At 50.0% G+C, this 22,475-nt stretch overlaps 3 protein-coding genes across 3 annotated transcripts; 1 reads left to right on the top strand and 2 right to left on the bottom strand.

Annotated features, from left to right (window-relative positions):
- Nucleotides 1-1,743: 1,743 nt before the first annotated feature.
- LAJ45_10432 (uncharacterized protein) lies at nucleotides 1,744-4,808 on the bottom strand (the record flags this gene model as incomplete). The annotated part of the gene is made up of 4 exons (XM_046119957.1): nucleotides 1,744-1,963; nucleotides 2,168-3,186; nucleotides 3,333-4,167; nucleotides 4,291-4,808. 4 exons carry the CDS (start codon nucleotides 4,806-4,808, stop codon nucleotides 1,744-1,746), a joined length of 2,592 nt encoding a protein of 863 aa, XP_045966766.1.
- Nucleotides 4,809-7,529: 2,721 nt separating this feature from the next.
- Nucleotides 7,530-8,306, bottom strand: LAJ45_10431 (uncharacterized protein; the record flags this gene model as incomplete). The annotated part of the gene is made up of 1 exon (XM_046119956.1): nucleotides 7,530-8,306. One exon carries the CDS (start codon nucleotides 8,304-8,306, stop codon nucleotides 7,530-7,532), a length of 777 nt encoding a protein of 258 aa, XP_045966765.1.
- A 4,475-nt stretch (nucleotides 8,307-12,781) lies between these two features.
- LAJ45_10430 (uncharacterized protein) lies at nucleotides 12,782-14,515 on the top strand (the record flags this gene model as incomplete). Its single annotated transcript, XM_046119955.1, has 2 exons — nucleotides 12,782-12,784; nucleotides 12,854-14,515. 2 exons carry the CDS (start codon nucleotides 12,782-12,784, stop codon nucleotides 14,513-14,515), a joined length of 1,665 nt encoding a protein of 554 aa, XP_045966764.1.
- Nucleotides 14,516-22,475: the final 7,960 nt, after the last annotated feature.

Below are 22,475 nucleotides of genomic sequence, written 5' to 3'. Positions count from 1 at the left end.
ACAAACTTGTCCAAATCATGCGTTGCTAAGTGACTTGCCCCACTTAACATGTTCATCAGCAAGCTAGCATCCACCTCCGGGGAATTGTTACTTTCTCCAGAGATTGATGCCAAGACAACTAGTCTCCCTACTCCTCCTATGTCTCCTCACCACCTCACCTAATCCGTTGAGCCTCCGGAGTAATCTGACAGTCTCTGGAGAACTCTCCGCCTCAATTTCTTCTCTTGAGTCTCTCCCGCTTCCTCTTTAACCAGGCTTTTCGAGCCTTCTAAAAGGCTTCCTAAATATTTCAGTAGGCTTCTCGGGCTTCTCACAACCCTCCTCAGCCACTCGACACCCTTAGTGTAAGGGGGACAGTCTTTCCACATATCGCGAGAATACGATAGAAAGATTTGGCCATGCAAGATAGAAATCAGGTTTGGATTATGCAAAAATTTATCGCTAGAAGTCAATAATCTTGAAGGGCTCTGCTACCGAGTAAATTACTTGATAACTTTCTGAAGACTGGAGAAAATCCGAGTATTAGGGCAGAAAGAATCCTGAGTACTTATAGTCCTGTAACGGAGCCATTTCAACTGTCTGGTGTATGAGTACACACAGGGCCCGGTTACATGCTGAGAGTTTTTGCTAGAAGCCAGTTGCCCAGTGACATGCAAGTACCGGCAATGTGGTTAGCTATCAGCTGTCAGAGTAACTAAATTCTGAGCGCTAGGAAGGGGATCGATTCATAAGAGTAATGACTGACGTGTCTATGCCTCGCCAATGAATAGAATGCTAGCCAGGGTGAAGGTCTGAGTGTTTGGCGATCCTCTATACCCTCTGAGCATAACAAGTCCGCCGGTAGCGGCAAGGGACCATGCCTGGGAAGTCTACAATGAGCAAAAGCTCTACAGCAACGATTAAGCTTATACCTGAGCGGCAGCTTATTCATGCAGGTCCTGGTTGTGCGGCAACCAAGACTGCAGGTGTTACAAAGGCTTTGATTAAGGGTGGTTGCCTTGGGAACCGGAAACATCCGCTAACGCTTAGAGAGAAGCGGAGTAGCAGTGGTATTGCTTCCCCTCCGCTAGAAGGCATCACCGGAACTTTGTAAGGAGGTAGGAGTACATCAGCAAGCTCGCCTATTATCCAGGGCGCAGCCCCTACGTCCTGGCGGGCATTCTGCGCCACGAGCGCCCAGCGCGTCCGGCACCGCCAGAGTACAACCTTCGCGCCAGGCTCCGCCGCAGGACCGTCCCACTCTCTGGGACCGCCAGGAGATATGGCTCACGTCCGGAGGGCACTCGCCAATGCTCTGATCGCCTGGGCCGCCATGAGATTCCCTCCCACTCCGGAGACGCTAGGATGGAGTGACTCCGCCCACAGCACCTAGGAACTTTTGCTTCTTTTGATTACGTTAGTAGTACACGCGAGCACTTCCCAATGCTCTCACAGTTTTCTTGAATGCTCTCACGGCACGACGAATGCTCTCACGGCACGGCGAATGCTCTCACGGCACCGCGAATGCTCTCACGGCACCGCGAATGCTCCTGCGAATGCTCCCGCGAATGCTCCCGCGAACGCTCCCGCGAGGGCTTCCACGAGTGCTCCCAGAGCACTCACCAATGCTCACAGAGCTGAGGCATTCGTCATACCCACTCAAGGTGAGGCAACCCTAATTTGGGCTCCTTTTGATTGATACACCGTCCTCAAAGGATAGGAAGGCCGCACCAGTCCCTCAAAAGATATCTAACGTGGGTATCCTCAACGCCGCTGTACGGTCAGTCGCGGGATACTGATACGAGCACTGTCCTGTATACTGGTGATGACTACCCAACCTTTGACGGACGTGTATGTTTCTGTAGATTCGTGAAAGGCATAATTAGCCTTGAGGTTGAGGCCATGGTACGGCTCGTCTGAAAAGCTCAATGTCCATGCATAAGCAGCAAACATGGACTGGCATTGACCTCCTGGAGCGAGCTTGCTGGATAGCCAGACTCAGATACTGAGCGGCCGAAACTTTACCTCCTTCTTCCAATCCGCACGCATAGCAGAATGACACGAATTTTGAATTAGAGAGTTCAATTGGGTCAAACGTTCCTAGAGCACTCAAGAATGCCCTCACGGCTTTACAAGTATTCAACTAAATTCATTCCACGTACGCAAGTCTATCCTAGTATTTACCAACCAATTACCAGTCTCCACCTCAAACAAATGGGCCATTCCCAATATACTCCGAATATTAACGACCCACATCCTCTTCCTCCTCCTCCTACAAACCTTCAGGAGCCCATGTGAGCTATCAGCGATACCACGATCCTTTGCCTCGAGTAGCTCCACTATACATAGTCTATGTGCTCGCCCCCCACTGTCCCGCAGCTTGAACAAAGCCTCGACACGTCCTGGTAAGCGTCCCCGAAACACTCCCCACTCCTCTGAGGACGCTACCGACACCCATACCCAATCCTTTCTTATTTTCCCTTTCCTAAAAGCCGCGTTTCCCGTACACCTGATATTGTGAACCTCGTACACCTCAGGTCTTTGAAAGATTGGTATCGGAACCTGCAAACATGTGAACATCTCCACCCGGCACTCTAAAATGCTCTCAGAGCTTCCGGCAAAGCTTTGAGAGCATCCCGCATCCTCTGCATACTCCTTTATCAGGCGATATAACGTGGTATGGCTTATTTGCAGTCCATCCGCAATATTGAAAAGTCTTTCCGATTTCGTGCAGGGGTTGCAAAGACGCCTTAGAGGCAGTTGGCCTTCTACTATGGATCGTTCATTTGGTGTTTTTTTCCGGTCTTCGATTTTAAAAATCTCAAGTAACTCCTTCAGGTTATTTCGATGGCTCCAAAGGATGTCGTCAGTGCTCTCAGGACCTCCAACAATGTCTTTCAGATTCAGCATTCGAATCTCTAACGCCAACCGCCGCCCCCCATAGTCCAGTATCTGCGTTGCAGCATCGACCTTGTTGGATGCTCCGTATGCCTCTTTTATCTGACGTACATGGGCGAGTTCACTGATGTCGGTGGAGTACTGGGGAATGCTCCGAAAGCGCTCGACATGTTCCCGATAGTACGTTAACACGTGCAATTTGATGAAGTTGAAGTGAGACCTTTCCCGTATCTCGCGAATCTCCTCCAAACCTTGCTGAGCGCTCTGGGAGCCTGAGGTCTTCACAGCTTTTGTCTGATCTCTCGCATCCTTAACCGTCCTCTTGTATGCCCGGAATTCTAAAAGATATCCTTGTGCTTATGGAAATCCTCGAGATAGCTCTCCATATACTTCAGTGTGCTCGTCGTATGACTCCCATACTGCGCCATTAAGTGGAAGTCGATTAAGCCTCGTACACATTTCAATGCCTTTGCGAAGTCGCCCCTGACAGCCACCCCCGGGTTTCTCAAAGCAGCCGCGAGTGCTCCAAGAACGACCCGCCCCAGATTTCTCATCTCCTTCCCTTGCCATTGGGTTGTGGCACGATATGCCTTGTTCGGTACTGCCAGTCCAGGGTAAGGCGCAATCGAGGCCCAAGCCTTGTCAAATTCCTCCAATCGATTGTGCTTCTTCAAGAAAGCCTGAACCCACTCCATCATGTGCTTCAACATCCCTAGGTAGATATTGTGCAGAATGTCCGGTTTGTTGAGATCGTATGGATTAACCCTCAGCATACCCCAGAAAGCATTGAAGAGTGTCTTTACTGATCTCGCGACAAGGTATTCCACCGGTCCCAGGTTTCCCGGGTTCTCCCTGAATAGCTTTACCCTCTCCCGGTAATCCTCGTGATCGCGCGTAGGGCTCCGGCGAGTGCTCCCAAGACTGTGGAATTCCACCTCGCATCTTGGACAAGAGCTAGTACTAATATTTTGTAAGTTTGAATGCTCAGGTTGATCAGCGATCCAACCCGACAACACCGGAAAGCATAGACGTTCGTACCCGTCGGCGCATGCGATTAGCTCGCCTTCCTGAGAGCACTCCCGAATGCTCTGAAAGATCTCCCCAAGGGCGCGATGCAGCGCCATTTGACTCTGACGTCGTAAAGCGGAATTAGCGAGTGAGTTCTTCCCGAGCTTAGGTGGGACTGGCAGTAGCCCTAGGAGAATTAACGAATGCCCGGTGGGCTTGCTCCGGACCGATGACTTGATGTTCCCGATAGTAAGATAGATTGGCCAGGCTTTCTTGTCTCCACTAACATTTGTCAAATGTGTGCCATCTGACGCGCATATAATTGGTACCACAGTCGACCCTTCCGGTAAGGTATTCTGTCCAGAAAGCATTAGCGACTGCCTCTAGAGCACTTGTGAGGCTTACCAGACCTGCGTCTCCCACCACCAATCTCCCGTATGCATTTCCCCGTACATTCTCTCGCCAGATTCATTATGCTCTACCACTGGCGCGTACACCAATGACTCCCGAAAGGCCCGTTGGCGTAGAAGATATCGCACGATTACCATTGGATCCCGGTAATAGTAAGGGATTTTCTCTCCCCCAATATCCACCTCCGAATGATGCCAGCTCGCCTTTCCCAATATGTCATTCATTTCGTCCAACCTCTTTATAAAACCTTGCCCAGTCCTGTAGGAGCATTCGCCACTGCTTGACGGAGCGTGTAGAAAGAAACTGTCGATATTTCCTTGTGAGGCCTTCGACAGTATGAAATAACGTGCCATTCTAAACTCGTATGCTGAGTTGAATGGGTGCCACGGGTATCGGAGAAGGTTTTGTGAGCATTCATCGTAGTCCTCCGAGCGGTAGAGACGCTCCCCAGCACCCTCGTAAATTGTTGTCGCTGCCTCATGTCTATTTGCATCTCCATCTGTCTCTTCCATCATAAAATATGATTCGGATTCCAGATCTGAATTATTATCGGGATCTTGGTCATGATAATTGATACTGTTGCTCTCCGAACTATCCGAGTCGTCAAGGGCATCTGAATAGGAATCGTGAATGCCTTCCGGGCTGTCGTGAGTGTCATCGGGTGCCTCTTGATTGCGCTCCAGGAGTAAAAATTGGTTTCCCAGCCATTCATCTGCTTCTGTAACGGGGGTGCCTTGAAGGGGCGCGACCGTGACTTCGATCAGGTAGATAGGCAGAAAGGAATTCGACAAGCTATCCTTTCGGCTCGTTCGATGGAAAGATAGAGTTTCATTTGTTTGATCGTTATTTGTAGTCTAGAAACTTAATAACTTTAAGGGGGCTCCTCGCTGGTAAAGACTCCCTGATCCCCCCGAAACCAAGCTGGGGCAACCGAGTTCCTTTATGGAAGTTCGGCGCCCCTTCCTTCATTACCTCTTTCCTTTTTTCACTGGCCGTCCGCCTTTCAAATAATCTGGGGGCACCACCTATTTTCTATCAGGGGGGAGGAGAAGAGTTGCTACCACACCGCGGACGAATTTTCGTCCGAGTCAAATCTCGCAATCCTTGCCAAGAAAGGGTCGGGATCCTAGGAACTAGAGGAAACAGCCGACCAGACAGCAATTGCTTATTCAGAGTATTTAGAATAGATTTGGGTGTTTTTAAAGCAAAGGTTTTGCTTTGGTAGTTTGGGTCGCACTCTTACTCCCCCCCAAAGATGCACCGGGCTGAAACAGGAGGGTTCCGGCGGTTCGACGCTCCGGGGGTTATTTTTGGCGGTCTAAAACGTGTTTATTTTGCAGTGTTTCCTCAACTCCGCAATGCGTTCATTCAACCACCCCAAATGGACCGGAGCATCGCCAGGATCCTTTCTGACGTGGTAAAGCATATTTTCCGGGCATCGGCTGCAAAGTTATTGCGCCTCAAAGGTTGAATGCCAAGGTAGGGTAACTTATGTTTGGGGTTACCCTTCCTTATTTGGTCTGCTCGTCCTGCTGCTCTAGTTTTGGTCCAGTCGTCTAGCTTGACTTGTAAGACTTCTTGCTCGCCAGGATCTCTACCCTCTATACCAATAGAGGTAGGGGCTCATCTGCCCTTCTCTTCACCCATCGATGAAGAACCAGCTGCGGTTAACCTAGGGCCGTATGGCTTGACTGGTAGAACAGGTATTTTTGTAACAGCCCTACTGTGGCCCTGTTACACTACTCCTCCCTCCGGTAGACTCGTCCCGAGTCTAACCTAGGGTTTTTTGGTATGGTACGTTATGAGCATACAAGAAAATGTAGCTCTAATAATCATTCCATACAAACTCAATGTAACGGGGACAGCCTTTCCTCGTATCGCTAGAATCCGAGAGAAAGGATTTGGCCGTGCAAGATAGAAATCAGGAAATCGGATAGTTGGGCGGGAAGGATCCTGAGTACTTATACTCCAAAGGATTCCATTCCCTGCTCCTACTCCCTTACTAAGTTCTGGTGATCCCTTCTAGCGGAAGGGAAGCAATACCACCGCTACCCCGCTTCTCTCTAAGCGTTAGCGGGTGCTTCCGGTTCCGAAGGCAACCACCCTTAGTCAAAGCCTTTGTAACACCTGCAGTCTTGATTGTCGCACAACCGGGACCTGCATGAATGAGCTACCGCTCAGGCGTAAGCTTAATCATTGCTGTAGAGCTCTTCACTTATTGTAGACTTTCCCAGGCATAGTCCCTGCCACTACCGGCGGACTTATCATGCTCAGAGGATGTAGAGGATCGCCGAGCACTCAGAGCTTCACTCTGGCTGGCCTTCTAATCATTGGCGAGGCATAGACTCGTCAATCATTGCTCCCATGAATAGATCCTCTTCCTAGCGCTCAGAATGTAGTTACTCTGACAGCTGGTAGCTAACCACACTGCCGGTACTTGCATGTCACTGTGCAACTGGCTTCTATCAATAACTCTCAGCATGTAACCGGGCCCTGTGTGTACTCATACACCAGACAGTTGAAATGGCTCCGTTACACTCTATTTTTTGCATCCATTTCTATTGACAAAGGAAACCTCAAGTGAAACGTGTGACCTAACAAGGGGAGACTCGTTTTCTCCACGCTTATCCCAGAACACTCCGTCGTCTCGGTTTCCCGCACTTTCCTGTATTACCATGCGTCCCATGATTTTCGGGGATACTTCGCATGGAACTCTCGGAGTGGCTCGTCTGCCATTCCTTACAACAATTTGTACGGTTCCCAAGAGTCTTCTGAGAGATAACCCTCCCAGGTAATCCGATATTGCACGAACTTCTTCCCACGACCAGCCTGCTGTCATTGGCTATCGGCTATTTTCTTGAGAACGTAACTGCCTTCCCCTTGAACCTCATCCGGAGGTGGAAGCAGTATAGCTCGTTGAGGGTCCAGCAGAGATATATGGAAGATATCATGAATGTTCCACTGAGTGGGTAGATTCAGCCTGTAGGACGCGACGCCAAGTTTCCCGACAACCTCAAAGGGACCCATTTTCTTTTTGGTGGTCTAGCTTATTTGAGGGTCACTTGGTTAAGATGTTGCATCGGTCCAGCATCACCTCGTCCCTAACCTTCAGTTCTGGAGCACTCATCTGTTTCTGATCATACCATTTTTTCTGCTGTGCTTGTGCCGCGCTGGACGCGTCGAAGTTGTCTAGTTTCCGTTTAAGTGAGGGCCAAGTGGAATCTGGTTGAAACCTATAGTTCGCGTAGAATGGCGATGCTTTGGTTGACTCTTGGGTGGCCGTGTTGTAGGCGTACTTGGCAAGCGGGAGTAACTCTGCCCAATCGTCCCGCTGACAGAAGCAATAGTTTTTTGAGATACTGTTCTAGCGTTTGGTCGACTCTCTCAGTTTGCCCGTCAGTTTGAGGACGATATGTTTCGAATCTAGAGTCCTGATCGGAGATAATCTCCTCAGGAAGTCCATGCAGTCGCCATATCTCCCGGAGGAAGATTTGAGCAAGTTCTTCGATGGTTGCTTTGGTGATGAAGTCCATTGAAATGGAACTCCAAGGAATAGAGAGGACCTCTAAAGGTTGCAACATCTCTTTCTTCTTGTGTGTTTGAGGCTTTAGCGCGTTGACATGTATCGCAACTCTGAACGTATTCTTCCACATCGTTGTCCATCTTTTGGCAAAGGACAGTGCCCGAAGGCGTTCTGCCGTTTTGAATTGTCCAAAGTGACCGGCAGTCTTCGAATCATGTAGGGCGCTCAGGATCTTGAGCTTCAGTTCCCGATGATTTGGAATGTACCACCTTTCCTTATAGAAGACGTGTCCGTCCTTTAAAGTCAGGTATCGGTTCACCAGATTCCCAGAGGTGTTCTCAATGGCTTTTTTCAAAGAGAGGTACTCTGGATCTAAGGCTGCTTGAGCCCAGATTTCATCCAGGAGCACCGGTGTGAGTTTGCAGATTTGGGCTGATCTTGCACATGCTGAGTTGATCATAACGATCGGGTGTTGGACAGAACCCATTATAAGTTGTCCTGGCTTAAACAAGAATTTCAGGGTCTTGATGAGCCTTACCCCCCTCTTTAAGGGCGTGGTCCCAACGCCGCGACAAGATGTCTGGTTTGGCGTTTTTAGTTTTCCAGGGCGGTATACAACTTTGAAATCAAACTCCGCGAGGTTGGCCGCCCATCGAGCTTATCTCGGTTTCAGCGCCCCCCCCCTTTTTTTTTTTTTTGCTGGTTGGTGACGACCGTGACCGTATCTTTGTAGGAACGCAGAAGGTGACTCCGGGGGTGGTGTACCTCTATGGGATTCCGGGGACAACCCCTTGGCGAACCCAGGCTGGAGGAAACCCAGAGGTGTAACGGAGGTAAAGCGAGCCCAACTCATGCCTAGGTTCGGAAATATGGGAACTGAGGATCTTATCATCCACTAACTGACCCTTGGCTGTGAGGGTAAGGGCCTTCCATTGGGCTGCCGCATCATCCCTAGAGATAGCTTCGCCAAAGGCTGCTCTGAGAGCATCCACAAAGGAATCCCAGCACTTCCATTTCTCATTTAACACCACAGACATCCCAGCTATCCGGTTGGCAGAAGCTTGGTCAATGGAGCTGTGGTAAGCCTCATACCAGTTGGCTGGGGCTTCTCCTTCCATCAGGTTACCAGCATATCGGATCCTAACCTCTTCGTAGGTAAAGAACTGGCTTTCAATGGAGAAGACATTCTCACATTGCCTGATGAAGGTCTCCACATTGTTTGCTTTGCCATTGAACTTGGCCTGAGGGTGTGAGGGGGCCGGAGGTCTCATGAACTGTGTCATGGAGGCCAGGAGCTCTGTCTGCTGCTTCTCCAGCATCTTCCTGAGGTATCTCCGCCATCCTCTCCTATCTCCATACTCAGGCTCCGAATCTGAAATATCTGAGTCCCCTCCCGGGTTGGGATCGCCACCAACCGGGGGGACTATTCCATTTTGTCCACCATTACCCGCTGGTTCTGGGTTCCGGTTTTTTCTCCACCGGGGGTTTCCCTCCGGCTGGAGGTTTCCCTCCGGCTGGAGGTTTCTCCTGGGAGACTTCGCTCGTTGAAGCATGACACAATGGCACCTAACTCCTTGTCGTGAACGTCATAATTCCGTTCGGCTTGTGACATCATTTTGGAGTAAAAGACTCCTGGATACCACTTGTTGTCATCTCGGTGGAATTGGGACGGTATGCTAGATTTAGCGAAGTTGGAGGCATCGGTCTCAATCTTGGTAGCTAGCTCGGCATCAAAGTGGGCTAGTACGGGGGCGGATGGAAGGCCTCTTTCAGGACTTCGAACGCATGCTCCTATCCCTCAGACCAGGTAAACTCGGTGTCCTTGTCTCCTTCCACGGTTAGTGCCGGGTTCGGTTAAAGCCGGACCGAACTCCTGCTTCGGCTAACCACGCTGATTCTCGGAACTGGAATAGGAGTTCGCTTATAAAAGCGGGGTATCCGTCGAACTAAGGAGGGTAAGAATTCTTTTCCTTCTATTCATTCTACACTCCAGGGAGTTCGATCTTTCCACACCCAACACCAAATTTATCACCTCCTTTCAGCAATAATGTTTTTCTTTATTCTATTCCTCTCTTAGTTCATTGCGATAAACTCGTCTATTGTACAAGCGTTTTTATCTAACGCTAGTTGATCTCGGCGGGGGACAAGGCTTAGATCCTCAACTGGTTCGGTTGTTACTGATCTCCTGGTGCTGGATGGTGGTAACACCATCCACGCTCGGAGAGTTGCTCGTAAAGCCGTCCGATCACGGAGTGCTATGAGGTAGGCATGATTCAGCGAGTTGTGTAACCTCTTCTTACTACCGCTAATGCTTCCACAGGCATGCTGTTCCTCGGAGTTTGGAGACCTCGACCTTCGATGGCCATTTCAACCAGGTCCCATTTCTGACTCGGGAGGATTACCGTCGTCCTTATCCCTTCTCCCAACCAGGGGACAGAAGTGTTGGTCAGGCTCGTGTCCGTGCGGCACTGATGGAGAAACGGGAACAGGTGCGGTGGATGCGGGATGAGATTGCGCGAGATGGAAGGGGAGCTGAGTGGATGCGGCAGCGAGTGGTCCAAGAAGAGGCAAGGGAGAGACAAAGACTGGCTCTCCAAGCATATTACGAGGCATGGTGGCGCCAGAAGAAAGCCAGTTATCCCCCTCTTCCGGACTCTTCCTGCCGTCATCGTGGACGAAGTAACGTTGACTTTGGTTGGGACTGGGGCCCAGATGGGGAATGGGGGCCGTTGGTCAATGGGACTATCAGGATTTTCTAGGAGCGATCCTGAATGTGGTCTCCTTTCCGAGCGAAGCTGGGCGCTATAACCCTTTGAGCGAATGTGGGCGCTATAACCCTTTGAGCGAATGTGGGCGCTATAACCCTCTGACGGATACAGTGGAGACCATAGTAAAGTGTTAGCCTCTCCCATGCCAGCCTGAGCTGAAAAAAAAAGCTAACTGCTCGGTTATTTCAGCCTTGAAAGTGGTCCTAGGTGTTCAGGTAGGTTTTTTTTCTTTCTCGTGAGGTTCTTTAAGCGAGGAGCTTAAAGTTATACTGTAACGGGGGTGCCTTGAAGGGGCGCGACCGTGACTTCGATCAGGTAGATAGGCAGAAAGGAATTCGACAAGCTATCCTTTCGGCTCGTTCGATGGAAAGATAGAGTTTCATTTGTTTGATCGTTATTTGTAGTCTAGAAACTTAATAACTTTAAGGGGGCTCCTCGCTGGTAAAGACTCCCTGATCCCCCCGAAACCAAGCTGGGGCAACCGAGTTCCTTTATGGAAGTTCGGCGCCCCTTCCTTCATTACCTCTTTCCTTTTTTCACTGGCCGTCCGCCTTTCAAATAATCTGGGGGCACCACCTATTTTCTATCAGGGGGGAGGAGAAGAGTTGCTACCACACCGCGGACGAATTTTCGTCCGAGTCAAATCTCGCAATCCTTGCCAAGAAAGGGTCGGGATCCTAGGAACTAGAGGAAACAGCCGACCAGACAGCAATTGCTTATTCAGAGTATTTAGAATAGATTTGGGTGTTTTTAAAGCAAAGGTTTTGCTTTGGTAGTTTGGGTCGCACTCTTACTCCCCCCCCAAAGATGCACCGGGCTGAAACAGGAGGGTTCCGGCGGTTCGACGCTCCGGGGGTTATTTTTGGCGGTCTAAAACGTGTTTATTTTGCAGTGTTTCCTCAACTCCGCAATGCGTTCATTCAACCACCCCAAATGGACCGGAGCATCGCCAGGATCCTTTCTGACGTGGTAAAGCATATTTTCCGGGCATCGGCTGCAAAGTTATTGCGCCTCAAAGGTTGAATGCCAAGGTAGGGTAACTTATGTTTGGGGTTACCCTTCCTTATTTGGTCTGCTCGTCCTGCTGCTCTAGTTTTGGTCCAGTCGTCTAGCTTGACTTGTAAGACTTCTTGCTCGCCAGGATCTCTACCCTCTATACCAATAGAGGTAGGGGCTCATCTGCCCTTCTCTTCACCCATCGATGAAGAACCAGCTGCGGTTAACCTAGGGCCGTATGGCTTGACTGGTAGAACAGGTATTTTTGTAACAGCCCTACTGTGGCCCTGTTACAGCTTCAAATGGATGTGTAGTTCGAAGATGTTTATCGAAGTTCGCGGAGGAGCTGTACCGCTTGCTGCAAAAGGGGCAAGACGATTTCATTGAAGTCTCATGATGCTAGCAAAGCACTCCTGAGTGCTCTAAAAATTTGGTTTCTGCCAAGGCCGAGGAGGCTCTTTCCTGCAGGTGCTGCTGCAGAGTGCTCGAATGATTTGATTTGTCAGGCAATGAGGCTCCTCTCACCTGCACCCCGGTCGGCAAGGCTGATTTTCTATACGAGTCTGATGTCATACATCACCAACCTAATACAAACATCAACACCAACACGAAGAAACACCCACCACCCCAATCAGGCGGCCAGTTATGCTAGATTCTATCGCCCTGAGCATCTGCACTCTCTCCCTGAGCACTCGCGGAGTCTCTTCATATCGAGACAGTGTTCTCAGCGCCTAATTCAACACTAATATCGACTACGAGCTCAAAGAATACATTCTCTCCGAATCAGTTTCCTAGAGGACAGAGTACCAACACCAACAAGAACACAAGCACCAAGCCCAACACCAGAATGTTATCGACGTCACCATTGGTACCGTCAGAGCATCCCCGAGTGCGCCTGGAGCATTTAGATCAACGTCATATATTGAAGCAAACATTGAGTACGAGCACCCTCGAGTGCTTCTAGAGCATTCGTGGGTGCTCTCGGAAGCGTGATAAGCTCAAGAAAAAAGCTGATCGTACTCGGTATAAGAGCACCCCTCCCTTCCTTCAAGTTCGTGAGAAGTTCCTAACCACCTTCAAGTTCTCCTCTACCTATCACTTCAAGTTTTCCATTGCTTTCAACATTACCTGTTGAAATCTCATCCTTCAAGTTCCTCCGTTTTCAAGCGATTTAACCTTTGCAATCTTTATAAATAAGATGGTATTTCTCTCTCCTAATCCAATTAATTTTAGAACCATACTCACCACAGTGATACATTAACATTATCAGACTCCAAACACCGCTCAGAGCACTCCCGGTAGCTCACAGAACACAAATCAACTTCCCAATAAGAAGCGCTTGCGTGACATAGACCAAGACGATAACGAAAAGACCCACCGAAAAACCAAGAAACACAAATCGTCCCGAGAACATAAGAAACACCGAACTTCCTCAGGTCGCAAATCGTCCCGCAAAACTGTCAAGCTTAGCCCGGAGGAGATACCAGAAACACCCCCTAAGCAGTCGCCAGTGCTTTCCGGGTTCACCCCGATCAACAAGAGCCGAAAACAAAACCCTGTACCTCTACCAATCCGGACTGAAACCCGGACTCCGCCAAATACTAACCTAGCTCCATCGGACACTGAAGGGATCTTCCCGAGTAACTGGGGAGCAACCCTAACTGATTCCGACTCCTTTCCCGACTTTAGTTCCGAACCCTCTGAACCATACATAAGTGACGATCAAGACCCAGCAACAGGTCCAGCAACAGGCCCACTAGCAGCAGTCTCCACTGCTTCCTCAGCATGCAGCAGTGCTTCACCAGAGGCCCTTGTACGGACGACCGTACTTAGGGTTAGTGCTACCCCACCAGCACCCGCTAGTGCTCCACAAAAGAATGTTGCCCGGAAGACCATAGTCCCAAGTCAAGTTCTCACTCGGTCCAAGTCTAGTGCAGTCCGCTCAACAGGCCCAGCAACAGGCCGCTCAACAGGCCGCTCAACAGGCCCAGCAGCAACAGGCCCAGCAACAGGCCGCTCAACAGGCCCAGCAGGCTCTACTACTCCCTCACCAGCACCCGTCAGTGCTCCACCGAAGGTTCTTGCACCGGAGACTCCTACATTCAAGCCCCGACGCCACTCTCGGTTATTTTCTAGTGCAAGCCCATCCGAACTAATAGACCACCCCTCACCAGTACGACAGAGACGAATTAGACCCGAGCCATCGCCGATTGTCCAAGAGACATCCCCGAGTGTTCAAGAGACATCCCCGAGTATTCAAGAGACATCCCCGAGCTCGACCGCATTCAAGATAACTCAAGCAAGCAAAGCGAAGATGACTTTAGGTCTACTCAACCTACCTAAAGTGTACACCAGCATCCGCAACAGCCTAAAGGCGGAAATGCAAAATGTGGGTTGGGTCAATAAAAGCACGTCCGGTATGGCTGCGTTCAATGCCCTATGCCCTTACTTGATGAACTTGCCCTCCCTCAACGGTTTTCTGCCAATTTGGACTGGGGGTGATTCCGATGTCCGTAGAGCACTGGCGAGTGCTCTACAGTGGCTCATCGCAGATGTTGGTATGAAGGATAGGTTATCAACGGGACAGGGAGACCGTCAGTTCAAAGAGGCTGCCGGTGATAGTGATGATGATGATGACGGCGGTGGTCAGGCAGCCAGAAGATGCTCTCGCAAAGGGAAAGAGCGTGCAGTACCTCCGGAACTCGTGCGACCTTCCATAATGGTTACCGTGGTGGACCCCGATGCTCTAGGGGCATTCTTTATGCTCGTCCCACCACCTACTTATGACTGGAATGATCCCCTGAACGAACCTTCGTTCATCGAAATTTTGACCAAGATAACTTTCCCCGAGCTATGCAACTTGATCCTGAAGCACACCGCACCCGGCAGAGCAGTCAGGTGTAACGGGGGCAGTCTGTCTATGTATCGCTAGAATCCAATAGAATAGATGCGGTCGTGCAAGATAGAAATCAGGTGCAGATTTATTCAAAGATACTATCGCTAGAACTCAATAATCTTTAAGGGCTCTGCTACCGATAATTCTAGGTCAAGATGAAGATGAGGATTCGGACAGTTGGGCGGGAAATGATCCTGAGTACTTATACTCCAAAGGATTCTATTCTCTGCTCCTACTTCCTTACTAAGTTCCAGTGCTGCCTTCTAGCGGAAGGGAAGCAATACCATCGCTACCCCGCTTCTCTCTAAGCGTCAGCGAGTGCTTCCAGTTCCGAAGGCAACCACCCTTAGTCAAAGCCTTTGTAACACCTGCAGCCTTTGTTGCCACACAACTGGGGCCTGCATGAATGAGTTGCCGCTCAGGTGTAAGCTTAATCATTGCTGTAGAGCTTTCGCTTATTGTAGACTTCCCAGGCATAACCCTTCCGTTACCGGCGGACTTCCAATGCTCAGAGGATGTAGAGGATCGCCGAGCACTCAGAGCTTCCCTCTGGCTGGCCTTCTAATCATTGGCGAGGCACAGACTCGTCAGTCATTGCTCCCATGAGTAGATCCTCTTCCTAGCGCTCAGAATGTAGTTACTCTGACAGCTGGTAGCTAACCACTCTGCTGGTACTTGCATGTCACTGTGCAACTGGCTTCTAACAATAACTCTCAGCATGTAACCGGGCCCTGTGTGTACTCATACACCAGACAGTTGAAATGGCTCCGTTACACTACTCCCCTCTTCCAGGATCTTGGTCTCCGAGATCTATAACCTATATCTATTGCTTATGCTATGTGACAAAGAAACTTCTTCTGGTGTGGGAGGGGGATGAGAATCTGAAGGAATCGCTACTGGCCAAGAGCTCTCTGGTCTCTGGGCTTTTTAGGATACCTCATATGGAAGTCCCGGAGGGCTTCTTCAGCACTCTTCCTGAGATGTTCCCAGGGTTCCCATGTAGGGTCCTCATTCTCATAACCTTCCCATAGCACCAAGTATTCCACCCTTCTCCTTTTCTTATTGACTCGGCTATCAGCTACCTCTCGGACGATCCAGTTCTGTTCTCCTGCAATTTCCTCAGGTTCCGGCGGGGGAACTCTTCTCTCAGGGTCTATTGGCGATCTATAGGGTTCTAGGAGAGAAACATGGAAGACAGGATGGATTCCCATTTGCGGGGGAAGAGAGAGCCTGTAGGCACGGGTACCAATAGCCTCCAGGACCTTGAAGGGTCCCATTTTCTTCTGATCCAATTTTCCCAATGGCTGCTTTGTTTGCACATTGCGCCGGTCTAACATGACTTCGTCTCCAGGCTTGATTTCAGGCGGTGCCAGGGCATGTACATCATACCACCGGGCCATCCTTAATCTAGCCTTTCCTAAGCTTGCATTCATAGCCTGCCAGATAGATTCCCATTGAGATACCATGACCTCGCTTGCTGGATTGTTCCATTCGACACCTTCCTTTGGGGCGGGCCAATTGGTCCTGGGTTCATATCCATAGTTGGCATAGAAAGCCGATACTTTGGTAGACTCAGAGACCGCCGAGTTGTATGCATACTCTGCCAAAGGCAAGAGGTCCGCCCAGTCATCCTGTTGATACGAACAATAACTCCGCAAGTAATGTTCCAGGGTCTGGTTAACTCTTTCTGTCTGGCCGTCTGTTTGGGGATGGAACGAAGTGGACATCTTCAGCTTCACATTGAGGAGGCTCATGAGAGATTGCCAAAAGTGAGAGATGAATCTGCTATCTCTGTCCGAGACTATGTCATCAGGTAACCCGTGGAGTCTCCAGACTTCCTTCAAGAACAACCTGGACAAATCTTCCGTCTTGTTGAGTGTAGGAAGTGGGATGTAGTGTGCCATCTTTGAAAAGCGGTCCACTATTACCCAAATCTTTGTAAACCCATTTGACTCCGGTAATCCCACAATGAAGTCCATAGAGATGGAGGTCCATGGCCGATAAGGTATCTCCAGCGGTTGGAGCATACCAAACTTCTTATGTCTTGAGGTCTTATTCCTCTGGCAGCTGTCACAGCTCCGGACATATTCCTCAACATCCTTATCCATGTTGGGCCAAAAGAAGTTATTTTTCACCCGCTCTAATGTCTTGAACTGGCCGAAATGGCCTGCCACTTTAGAGTCATGGGTATCGGTCAGGATATCCATCTGCAGCTTCTTGTCTTTGGAAATATACCATCGCTTCTTATAGAAGATGAGGCCGTCCTTGACAGACAAGTTCTGGTCCAAGTTTGGTTTCCTTTCAACCAGGGAGCGGTGCAGTTCCTGCCAGATTCCATCCTCTTTAGCTGCCGCAGATAGGCGCTCTAAGAATGTATTCTGCAATTGATTCACCCTGACAGCCGCTAGCTTAACAGGATCCAAAACCAATTGACCTGGCCTAAAAAACATCTGTGGCTCCGGCCGCAAGGTTTCACTCCCCTCTTCAGGGCGGTGATCCCAACGCCTAGATAGTACATCAGGTTTGCCATTCTTTTCTCCCGGTCTGTAGACAACTTTGAAATTGTAGCGTGCGAGGTCTTCAGACTATCTAGCTTGCCGCCTAGTGAGAACCTTGGTAGAGTTGAAGTACTCTAAGTTCTTGTGGTCTGTGAAAACTGTGATCTCATGCTCACAACTCTTGAGCATATGCTCCCATTCCCGGAAAGAGGCTACAATAGCTCCCATTTCCTTGTCATGAATGTCGTAGTTGATCTCAGCGGGGAGAACTTCTTAGAATAGAAAGCTACCGGGTGTAGTTTCCCATCTTCCCCATACTGAGAGAGCACCGCTCCTTTGGCAAAGTCACTGGCATCAGTTTCAACCACAGTTCTTCTACTAGGGTCAAAATGGAGAAGGATTGGAGCGCTTGTGAATAGCCTCTTGAGTTCCTCAAATGCTTGTTCACAGGCTGCGGTCCAATACCATTTCTTGTCTTTTTGCAAGAGGTCGGTCAATGGTTTGCAAACCTTACTGAAGCCTTCAATGAAGCGGCGATAGAAGTTTGCAAATCCCAGAAAACCTTGCACTCCCTTAATTTCGGGGTACTGGCCATTCCTGAACCGCCTCCACCTTATCCTCTGACATAGACACTCCTTTTCTGAGATGTGATAGCCAAGGTATTCTACTTCTCGGACATGAAAGGATGTCTTGCTGATGGAGGCACACAGTTTTGCTTCTCTGAGCTTCTGTAGGACCTTCTCAACCAGCCTTTCATGCTCTTCCTCGGTCTCTGAGTAGATGAGGATGTCGTCAATGTAGACAACAACTCCTTCATCCAGTAGTTCCTTTAGCACATCATTGATCATTGCCTGGAAGGCGGAAGGGAGCGTTGCATAGACCAAATGGCATCACATTATACTGATACAGTCCATAGCGGGTTCTGAAAGCGGTTTTCCATTCATGCCCTCTGCTATCCTGATCAAATTGAAGCCATTCTTCAGGTCTATCTTTGTGAAGATCTTGGCCTTGAACAACCTATCCCTGAGCTCGCTCATGATAGGCAGAGGGTACTTGTCCTTGACAGTGACCTTGTTCAAACCTCTGTAGTCAACACAAATCCGCCATGTCCCATCCTTCTTAGGTATGAACAATATGGGTGCCGCTGCTGGGCTGTTAGATCTGGAGATCTTTCCTAAAGACAACTCTTTGTCTAGGTACTCCCGGAGGGCCTTCAACTCTGGAGCGGAACATGGGTAAAGCGGGCCAAATGGGGGAGCGGTACCGGCAAGAGATTGATCTTCAAATCATTCCGGGAGTGCGGAGGCAACTCCTGTATCTTCTCTTGACTGAATACATCTGCCCATTCCCTATAGCGGAGGGTATCCTTTCAGCGATATCCCCTCCCTCCTCATCGTGCCATACTGAAGCGGCCAGTTGGTATACTACATCTTCTTCTTCCATCATTTCGTATGAAGAGATGAGTTCAAACTTGATCGCCGCTGGGAGACAGTTCTGCTTGCAGTAGTCACTTCTCCAGCTTATGGTATTGAGTTCCCAATTGATATCCGGGTTATGCTTCCTTGCCCATGCAATTGGCAGGTAACCTGATATTCCTTCTTCCAAAGTTGCTACCTCCCATCGGAGTGTCTCCTTATGATCTCCCATGCTCATGTGGACTGGGTGAGTGTAATACTCTCCTCCGCCCATCATGACATCTCCTTGAGCATCATACATTGTCAGGGGTTGATCTCGCCGCACTAAGGGTACTCCATGCTTCCTGACAAAACTCTGGTTGAGGATTGCTCCTGTACAACCGGTGTCAAAGAGGAATGTCCCTTGGGCATCTTCAACTTTATTCTTGACCGTCCATGACAGTCCTGCTTTCAGTATTGGCCTCTTGCCATGTACTGGTAAGGAGGAAGCTTCTCTTCTAACCTTCTTCGCTTCTGTGCGGATTCTGGGCTGGATGCTCTTTGTCTTTTCTCCATTGCTTAACAGTTGCGGGCACTACTAAGATCAAAAGATCCTTTGGTTCTATTCCCAAGCAATGATAAAGCAAGTATTGTGTGGTAGTCTGGTATGGCTTTTGGAAGTGTCTTGTAGCAAATATAACTTTGGCAGAGCACTTACAGACCAGCTGTTTCGGGTCATAAACCCATCCTCAGAGTGCTTGGAAACAATCAAATCGGCGGAAACACAATAATTTATTCAAGAGAAATGAAGAAACAAACCCAAAAGAAAACTAGTAAACATAGACTCTAGACAGACACCTTTCTACCAGATGATTTCATTGTCCGAGTCTTGCTCAGGCTGAAAAACGAAATCTCCTGTAACCTCTGGGAGTACAACAAGTGGTTCTTCTGCTACACAGCAGCCACCTTAGCTTTCTTCTGAGGATTGGGCTTGCCATTTCCTCTTTTCCGCTTTTGTACCCTCACTGCTGCCACTCGGACTACAGTAGGTTCCCTGGACCAACAATCGGTCCATTTGTATCTGGACTTGCCTCACTATTGCACAAGTCAGTCTATGCACTCTACCAAGAGGGAGTACCGGAAGGTCATACCTTCAAGCATACTTCTGCTTTCCTTCTTTCTTCTAGAATATCCCCTGGGATACCCTTCAGCTCCACCGCTTTGTCTTTGGAACTGGCCTCCTTCTGAGGTTTGGAGGAGCTTACAGCTTCTCTCTTCCTCTTGGGGTGCCGTTCCTTCTCAGCAGGGGGATCTTTCTTGATCCTGGCGGGTGCTTTCTCAGCTACTACCGTCTGGTACCTCTCATGGGTGTGTCCTAGCTCCCTTAGAGCAGCTATCCGCTCCATCAAAGACTTTGGCTTGGGGGTAAAGAGAGCCCAACTCATGCCTAGATCCGGGAGGAGGGAACTAAGGATCTTATCATCCACCAACTGACCCTCATAGCCAGTCTTCCACATCAGCTGAATAATGCTATTCAGGAAGGAGTCTATTTCTCCCTTAGCTGTGTGGGTGAGGGTATTCCATTGGGCTACAGCATCATCCCTAGAGATGGCTTCGCCAAAGGCTGCTCTGAGAGCGTCCACAAAGGAATCCCAGCGCTTCCATCTCTCATCCAACACCACAGGCATCCCAGCTATCCGGTTGGCAGAAGCTTGGTCAATGGAGTTGTGGTAAGCTTCATACCATTTGACCGGAGCATCTCCTTCCACCAGGTTGCCAGCGTAACGAATCCTAACTTCTTCAGAGGTAAAGGACTGGCTTTCAATGGAGAAGACATTCTCACATTGCCGGATGAAGGTCTCCACATTGTCTGCTTTGCCATTGAACTTGGCCGGAGGGGGTGCCTTGGGTTCTCGGACCCTAGAGGCGGCGGAGGAGTGTGAGGGGGCCGGAGGTCTCATGAACTGGGCCATGGAGGCCAGGAGTTCTTTCTGTTGCTTTTCCAACTTCTTCCTAAGGTACCTCCGCCATCCTCTTCTGTCACCATCCTCAGGCTCCGAGTCTGAACTATCTGAGTCTCCTCCTGGGTTGGGAGCGCCACCAACCGGGGGGACAATTCCATCTCCTCCACCATTACCCGCTGGTTCTGGGTTCTGGTCTTCTCCACCAGGGTTTCCTTCTGGCTGGAGGTTCCTCCTAGGTGACTCCGGGGGTGGTGAGCCTCTGTGGGATTCTGGGGATAACCCCTGGCGAACCCAGGCTGGAGGAAGCCCAGAGGGACCACCTCTAACCGGTGTCTGGGAGTAGTAGTCATCGTCTCCTATCGGCCGTCGGCGGGGCCTGGCCAGGCCACCTGCCAAAGGGCTTGCTGGGGCTCTTTGAGGAGGGAGGGGTGAGCCTCCAATGGCCGCTGGCATCATCAGGGGAAGAGTTCTCTGCCTGCTAGACCTGACCGGAAACGCTGCAAAGGGGTTCACCCTTTGGTGGAAGGTTCTCAGGGCCGCTCTGGACGAGGCCCTGGAGTTCTGTGGAGGTGCGGGGTTGGGGACAGGTGCTGGTGTGGGCATTCTGGCGATGGAGAGCCTTCCTTCATTGATGGCTCTCTGGATATCCTCCAGGAAGTTTGGTGGCATCGCCGGGTTTGTCCATTCAATGTCCTCCATCTCATCCGCCCTAAGTCATCTCTCTGGGCATAACTCTGGAGTTGTGCCTGGACTGAGGAGACTTGTTCTTGCATATAGCCGAAGGCATTCCGGAGCAATACCGCCTCAGCTTCTTGTCTTTCTTGCACCAAGGCTAGCGCATTGCCGGCCTTGATGACTTCCTGTTGTAGGCTGTGCTTAAGTAGCGCTGCAACTCCGCAAAGAAGTCCTGTAGGGTGACTTCACCGGTATCTTGCCAGGTGGGCTCACATCCGGGGATGTAGGACTGGAGCGCCGTCCTGGGCTTGTGGATCAACTGTGTCTGACCTTCTTGGAACTCTAAGGCTGCCGGTTGCCATTCAATCTGAAGAGGCACTTGGGGAGCTGGGAGGGCGGACATGTTGTAAGAGGAAAGAATAATCTGAAGGTGATTTGAGCACTAAAGATTATCTGTAATGGGGGCAGTCTGTCTATGTATCGCTAGAATCCAATAGAATAGATGCGGCCGTGCAAGATAGAAATCAGGTGCAGATTTATTCAAAGATACTATCGCTAGAACTCAATAATCTTTAAGGGCTCTGCTACCGATAATTCTAGGTCAAGATGAAGATGAGGATTCGGACAGTTGGGCGGGAAATGATCCTGAGTACTTATACTCCAAAGGATTCTATTCTCTGCTCCTACTTCCTTACTAAGTTCCAGTGCTGCCTTCTAGCGGAAGGGAAGCAATACCATCGCTACCCCGCTTCTCTCTAAGCGTCAGCGAGTGCTTCCAGTTCCGAAGGCAACCACCCTTAGTCAAAGCCTTTGTAACACCTGCAGCCTTTGTTGCCACACAACTGGGGCCTGCATGAATGAGTTGCCGCTCAGGTGTAAGCTTAATCATTGCTGTAGAGCTTTCGCTTATTGTAGACTTCCCAGGCATAACCCTTCCGTTACCGGCGGACTTCCAATGCTCAGAGGATGTAGAGGATCGCCGAGCACTCAGAGCTTCCCTCTGGCTGGCCTTCTAATCATTGGCGAGGCACAGACTCGTCAGTCATTGCTCCCATGAGTAGATCCTCTTCCTAGCGCTCAGAATGTAGTTACTCTGACAGCTGGTAGCTAACCACTCTGCTGGTACTTGCATGTCACTGTGCAACTGGCTTCTAACAATAACTCTCAGCATGTAACCGGGCCCTGTGTGTACTCATACACCAGACAGTTGAAATGGCTCCGTTACATCAGGACTATCTGGGGGGCAATTGAGAATGTCCCCCCGGCAGCTGTTCCTCCCGTTCGGCCGGTGCAGGTACAAATTACCGATTCAGAGGAGCTCGAAGGTTGGTTGAAGAACAGCAATGCCAGGCCTCGGGGGATATTGGCGGTCCTCCACAGAGCATGCTCGGGTGCTAACCTGGGTGGTGCGGAATCCCCCCCGTTGAACCCGGCTTTCCTTCACGTTGAGGAAGATGATTATAGC

The sequence above is a fragment of the Morchella importuna genome (assembly GCF_003444635.1).
Source record: "Morchella importuna strain M04M26 chromosome Unknown Morimp01GS046, whole genome shotgun sequence".
In the NCBI taxonomy this organism is placed as follows: Eukaryota; Fungi; Ascomycota; class Pezizomycetes; order Pezizales; family Morchellaceae; genus Morchella; species Morchella importuna.
The sequence above is the reverse complement of the archived record's forward strand: the minus strand, read 5'-3'. Positions and strand labels throughout refer to the sequence as shown.